General features: G+C 31.5%; 1 protein-coding gene across 1 annotated transcript; it reads right to left on the bottom strand.

The window, feature by feature from the left end:
- Window positions 1–1779: 1779 nt before the first annotated feature.
- On the bottom strand, window positions 1780–3701 carry LOC127878277 (uncharacterized). Its single transcript, XM_052424796.1, has 2 exons — window positions 3697–3701; window positions 1780–2312 (listed from the first exon to the last, which is right to left on the bottom strand). Exons 1-2 carry the CDS (start codon window positions 3699–3701, stop codon window positions 1904–1906), a joined length of 414 nt encoding a protein of 137 aa, XP_052280756.1. The 3' UTR covers window positions 1780–1903.
- Between the last annotated feature and the right edge of the window lie 3904 nt (window positions 3702–7605).

Raw genomic sequence — 7605 nt, 5'->3', positions numbered from 1 at the left:
TTGTTTGTCGTTATTTGTGGCAAGAGTTTCTGGAATAAGTAAGTATAGATATTTGTATGTCAATTTATCAATTTAAAAACATGTTTTTTACAGAATGTAGTGCTATGTAGCGAGTATAATGGTTGTAATGTCTAATGTGTTTGTGTATTTAACACCACCTGAATGTCAATAAAAGAATACATACATCAATAATCCTGAAGTTGTACTGGTTTCTTCTTCAGGAGCTTTATTTGACATGTTCTATAATTTCAGTTGATATGTTTCATAGAAATGATATAAGTGAATGTTTTTAAATATACAATTTTCAACAATGAAAAAAAAAACACTATTGAATTACAATTGTGTTTTGTTCAAAATGAACATTCCACTTTTTCAATGGCTAACTAAGCATGTCATATATGGACTACCTAATTAAACTTGTGTTACTATTTATTGATTCTATATTATATGTTAGTATTAAAATTGACTACTTTAAATATTTCTTGCCAATGTATCCCCATTTCAACAGCCTAAAAGCATTCGCATATACTGTAGAAAATAGAATGGTAATGCATCAAAATTGGGTTTTTACATGGTTTTCCGAATCGAGATCCTCATTAAAGAAGAAAGGTTGCTTTAATAAGAGTTATAAAAAATATCTGTATGCACTTTTGTCTGCAATGTATTATTAATTTTGTTTTTTATAAGTAATATTGAAAAAAAAACACACATCCTTTGGCAATGTGAAATGTATAATTGACCAAGGCTTTTAATTCAGCATTTAAGCAGCTTTATTGCTCGTTTTGTCTTAAAGATTTCACAGTTTCATGTTCATTATTTGTGGAAACTTCTCAAGGGACACAACTTTGACCTGCATTTTAAGCAGAATTAAGTCCTTTCTGTACGTAAACAAATCAGTTTTAAGTTGCTTGCTATATGTATGCAAGTGTTTTCTTTTAAAAAGTTCTGGTTCGAGATTACAGTACTTTACCTCTGTAATTTACTACTTATATTCAATGGGAACTTCATGTCAGTTTTCTGGGTCATTATGTTTAGTTTCTGACCTAAACTGTTAATTATACAATCAATACCGAAGAATTGTTAGACAGCTCTAGTTTTGTCCACAGGCAAAGTTTAACTTAAAACAATTTTGATACCAAATAGTATAATTTATTGACAAGTATGTAAGTATTTCTTAAGAAATAATACCACTTCCACTCTATTTGGTCCGAGACATGTGCACTGACGAAACCACAGATAAATCAGAAAAATCAAACTAGTCACAGACTGCAAAATCTGTGTGCTTAAACTGAAAGCAAAAGTGAGCAAAACAAAAATTCAAAGTGAAAATGCAAGTCAATAAGTTAAAGATTGATTTTTGCCTGCAAATCTTTAAAAAAATTATTTTGGATAGACGTTACAGCACTAGTAGAAACGTATATAAGCCTTGTTCTTTAAGAACTGGCCTAAATTCATGTGCGTAAAGTATTGTCCCAGATTAGCCGGTGCAGTCTGCACATGCTTATCAGGGACGACTAAACAGGATTTTTGTTTAGAAGAGACTTCCTTTAGATGAAAAACTCCATAAAAATGGAACACATAGGCTAATGATGCTTTACGCCCATTTAATAAGCCCAGTTTTCATAGAAAAAAAACTCTTAAGATAAATAAAGAACTGCAGTAGAAACTAATGTACTAAACACTTGAGCACCTTGGTCTTCCAGGAGTTGGCCAATACGACTGTGCAATCAATATTGGTCTATACCCTCTCTCCATTGCATCGAAGAACACAGAGGGATACATACCTACGTGCCATACGGCACTGTTTAAGCTTTGATTGGCCGGGGAGCTAGTGCATGTGTTGTACCTAGCTTCACTTTCAAAATCGTTATTATTATCCGAACAAGCTCTTGAAAGATTGCCGTCACTTTTTTTCATTCAGAATGACGGCACTTATGTTCTGCAATGAAGATAGACATGAGTCACGATGACTGATGTCACTGCGACCAATCGGCATGGTCACCTTTCTATCGAAGTCGCTAACGATGATCATTGGGTAGTTACCAATATGTGTAAGCAGCTCTGGGGCCATGTTTTTCAACACTTCTTGGGTCCTTTGCAGGGCCAGCATGCTCTTGTACTGCGCAGACTGAAACCGTTCACGCTTGACAATATCTGAGTACTGATACTTGAGGTTGACCTCCTCGTCATCATTCCTCGCGTACTTGATTAGCAGGAGGACAATGCTGCAGGCGCAGAAGAGGATAACAACCACTATGTAGAGGAACGCCTGTATGTCCACCTTCTCATGTTGCCAGGGTGATGAGCTGTTGCTGTAATATCAACAGTTGCTATTACAATCCTCGCTGACGTTGACAAACACTGGAATTGGGGGTGTAGGATATACCAAAATCTTTGTAAATTTGGACGTTTGTAGGCGCATCCTAAAAAAAGTGATATAAACCTTGTGAATTATTAATGCATGTCATGGTGTGTTCATTCATTTAAAGCATGCATTAAGGTTTTCATTACCACAACTGTGAAAATGAGCAAAATTTAAGCATATGCTTATTATATAAATTTAATGTATTCAAACATTTGTTATAAGTAATGAAAATAATTGATTAAAAAAGGAATCTTTATCAATGCGATTTTTTTTATTTTGCAAGCATAAGTTCAATAGCTGAACAAAGAAAATAATTGACAAAATTATATTTATAGATAATACAACTAATTCAGTATCCGTGTTTAAATGAACTTGCAACATAAGTAAATAAGAATATAAAATAAAACACATATATAATTTTAAAAATTTAAGATCAAGTTATTGCTATTGTAAGAATAACTGCTACTATATACATTTAAAATTACCTTATGCTGCTCTCAATCCATGTATTTATGGTCTGATTATGTTCCCAGATTCTTTTATAACTATATTTCTTCAGTACAGCATGCTACTTGTCTCAAAAACACATTACGCACACATTATTTTGTGGCATCTAAGACTACATAATATTTGAAAATCATAAAAGAACAGGAGTGGAAATAGCAAAGAAAATGGAAGAACGGTGTTGACACTGAATAAAAGTACGTTCAATATTTTACATACTTTTTGATGATTTTCACATTTTTCGCGCTCTTTTCGTTGCTTAAATATGACGTAAAAGGTTGAAAGAATGTTTAGTTTTCGGAAAAAGTTGTATCCCCGTATCATTCCCGTGCGGTAGATGAAATTTTCTTCGTAACGGTATCGACTTGAAAAATTACGGACAGAGCCATAACTGACCATTTATAAATATTCTGCATATAAAGCTACTAAATGTAACTGTTATTAAGTTAAGTTTAAATATATTTAGCTCCATATTGTTGGTTTTTTTTATTTTCGTTTGACATTCTTTTATAAAACAATCAAGAAAATTACCCTTTAAGAATTCGGACAACACACCGTTACTAAAATACATGGGGGTTATTTGCTTCGACAAAGCATACAACTGCTTTAAGCGTTTAATCTGCTAAGAACTCTTATCTAATATTGTTTACATATTATTTAAAATTGTAATGATGAAACTTATCTCTGTTAATGTCTACCATTTAGATAATTGTTGAATATGGACAGTAAATGGAACCTAATCAAATATTCACCCACATGCTTGATCTCATTTAAAATGTATACACTCATTATAGTCCCTTGCCTCCAAGCGGCAAAACGTCCTGTACGTCATTTTGAGAAAATGTATAGATTCCTTAACAATAATTAGTGTTTAATTGCAAGTGAATGATCAATAAAAAGTTTTTATAATGCAAATGCTGGCTGCTTTAAGTATTTAAGTCAATTTAAAGCTGCATACATGGAGTTGTTGTTATTGTTTTTTTTTCTTGCAGAGTATCAGAGTAAGAATTTGAGGCAAAAAAAGAGCTTTATTTTGTGTTACGCTGATTATAAGTTTATCTTTAGATAGGTTGGGAGTGTATAATTTTATTTTATCTTTTTCTTACAATCTAAGACAGCCTTTCGAATCTAGAACAATATCCAATAGCAAATGACAGGTTATTGACGTGATTGAAAATTAATTTTAAGTTTTTACTCCGTATTAAATTAAGTCAATAAAGTAAAGTTATATCATATGGATATAGTGATCAAGGGAGCTTTATAATTAGGAGGGAGGCAATCAGGTTATTTGAACAGAACTAATGAAGGGGTCAGTACCAATTGCAACATCAAGGGAATTTAGAAATTAAACATACCGGTAATTTGTAATGAATGAAGGAAGAAAGTTTGGAAAGAATTAACTAAAATAGAAGAGAAAATGAAGGAAGAGGGGAAAATCAATTATGACATCTTGTAAGTATATACAGAAGAAAATTGCATTTTGAAGGAGGGATGGTAGTTTATGTATTTTGGAGGAAGGAAGACAATACCCTATAAAGGAGGAAAGGAATTAGTTGTATTTGGAAGGAGGGCATTGAATTTGGAAAAAGGAGAGGAATTGCAGTTTAAAAGAGAAAAAAGAATTATATGTGAAAGAAGAAATAACATTTGGAAGTATGGAAGAAAGGACTTATAAATAAAGGGGGAGAAGCGAAAACAATTACATTTTGAAGGAGGATAACATAAATTTTAATTTGTAGGAGAAATGAATCATTCATTCTGTAGAATCAAATGAAGAAATGTGTAAGAAATAAATGAATTTTGGACTTATAACACTGAGTTAAGAGTACAACAACCCCATTTACCTTTTCCCTAACAAATTCAAAGACGCAATACTCATGGCGGTGAATAACCTTAATCTTACTTATGTTGCCTCCCTTATTTCTAAATATTTCCTTGACCCATTAACTTGCTAAGCGCACAAGCAGAAGCATTTTATGTCCACACGGTTAATATTCGTAAATGTCTTAAAGATCAATATCGTCAATATAAAATCCTCTTTTGGTATAATGTCCCTGATGAGATGGTCAATGCCGCTTGAATCCTGCCCGAAGATTATAAGGTCTAAAAGTTTGAAGGTACACTTGGCAGTCCACAACTGTTGCACGTCGTTATTGTAGAGCAGTTGGTGCATGAATTTGTGACATGCAGTATAATACATATGCTGGATAGGTCCTTAGCATGACAAATCAAGGGGATGCAAACAATTGTGAATATCACATAAATTATATCATGTATTCGTTTTAACATAGGTAACTTATCAACATACCAGAAAATCATGCATCCCATATAGGTTGCAAATTAAACATCAGGATGGATTGAGAATCACAAATTAGGAGAACTTGAAGCAGAAATAATTCCCTTTAATCCCTTCTGTTAGCATCTTTATGACCAGAAACTGTGTTTGCTTTCATGTTTGGAAAAGGGGACTTAAAGTGGCATGTTGATGGTTTTTATGGTATTATTATATTTTTTAAAAAGAGTATCTTTTAACATTTTCTCCATGTAAACTTGGTAACCTACAAAAAAAACTTTTTCCCTCCAATTTACCTACAATTTATCCACTAATAGGTCCAAATATTTGGGACAATATTCCAAAAGAATCTAGTTCTGGCTACCATAACTTTAATGTCGCTTTTTATGATTTTTGACTGGTACATCTTTAAAGTTAAGGACCAACCCCATTAGGAAAGTCAACCAGAAATTCTCAAACAATTGACAGTTAACAAAGACCGGTCCAAAACAGCTTTTAAATGCAGCTATTGGCCCTTATCAACAACTTGATCAGAAAGATTGACATTTTTCACATTTAACTGATATACTGGTCATGTACGTAATTCCGGCCTGTACGTAAAAAATCGGCCACCTATGTAAAACCATTTTCTTGATCTTAACGCACATATTTTGTTTTTATTTAGAAAAATCAACATGAAAACCATGCCTACTCTCAATATCTTTCAAATGTAAGAACCACATCACTGTAAACTTTTGTGTTAAATGTCACAAATCTAGCAGGAAATATTTGGCTCGTGGGCAAAGTGATGTCATAATTAGTTGCAACAATTATATCCATATAAGAAACAAATATATTTGATAAAATTATTTTTATTTTATCTAATAAACTTTAATTAAAGTTTTACCAATTAATTGTACAAAAAATTATATTCAAAACATAAAAATCAGAACCTAATTTTTTTTTTATATATGAATTACCTCCCTTGATAAGAATATTACTACATTACATGTTTTAATATTATATATAAGCGTTTACTAATAATCAACACTGAAGTCAACTTTTTAAACAAAATGTGTTTACTTTTTTAGCTATGTTTGGAAAAAATTTGATTAAACCCATTAAAAACAAATATTTTTTTATGATTTAGCAGTTTCCCATTGTTTATATATATTAAAATAGGTAGGGGGAGTAACTGGTATAATAATTTCGCATTTATTTTAAATTTCAAGTCAAAAATTTTAATAGTATAAACAGTGATTAATACTCTGAAATTGAGGATATTTGTCTAAAGATATTGCTTTGTAATTTTATCTGCAGATCAAACTGAAAAGTGGCCGATTATTTAGGTACATTTAACCTACGAAAATGGATAGTTTACATGTCATCATTTTCTGTTCATTAAGTAACATTCACCGATCTAATTCTATTTAAATTTTCATGCTAGGTGAGTTTTGAACCCAGGATTATATATGTGAAGTTTAGTTTCAACCAGTTGCCTAACACTAAAGATTTTTCTTAAATAGTCCCAAAAGTGGCCGGAATTACGTACATGACCAGTATTCTTTCAAAAAATACTATCTTAAACATTTAAAATTTATCTTTTCTGCTCTAACATATCGAGAAAAACAGCGATGCGACAGACATTTTTGAAATGTGAATCTCCCAAGATTTCACGGTCATATGACATTTCTATTTTTAGTAACATACCATGTGCTCAAGTGTTTTCAAATTCAGAATGACATTTCCCGGTATTTTAAATTATTCTTGCTTGTTTTGTAAACAAATTGTATTGTAAATACAAACTCAAAGTAAAAATTATTTAAAATTACCTGATTCACTTTGAAATCAGTCTTTTAATCCACCAGGCGTAAGTTGTTTATCACAAATAATAGAGTTCAGAAAAGAAAGTAATGTTTACAATTTCAGCAAAAAACGTCAAGGTCAATCTGAAAGTATCCAAATGAAAACTCGTCACATGACAAAGCGACAATGGGGTCAGAATTGTGAATTTCAGGCTGAAATTATTATTTTATTATGAGTTATTTTCATCAATTGTAAGATGCATTTAAAACATTTTAACCTTAAAATATGCCCCAATGCAGTAATTTATATTCATTCACCAATATCTGTAGAAATGTATCCAAGAAAATGAACTGTCTTTGATTTATAGCGTGACATGAATATGTTACGACTCTGGTTGACTTTCGATATGGGGTTCGCTTCAGCGTACAGCTCTGTCAATACTAAATAAACTGTACGCTGAAGTTTCTTTAGCTAAAAAGAATCATGACCATAAATATGCCAATGTTAATATGATAACAATGAGTTAGTATAGTATGAATTTTAAATCTACATTTATTTATTTTTTTAAATTAATAAGTTTATTTTTATATTTATGCATCACAAAATGAATATTTATTTACTGGTAGGTGAATACATTAATTCATTACCTGCCTTTAAC

The sequence above is a fragment of the Dreissena polymorpha genome, chromosome 4 (genome assembly GCF_020536995.1).
Source record: "Dreissena polymorpha isolate Duluth1 chromosome 4, UMN_Dpol_1.0, whole genome shotgun sequence".
Taxonomy (NCBI): domain Eukaryota; kingdom Metazoa; phylum Mollusca; class Bivalvia; order Myida; family Dreissenidae; genus Dreissena; species Dreissena polymorpha.
Note: the sequence above shows the minus strand (reverse complement) of the source record. Positions and strands in the feature narration are given on the sequence as shown.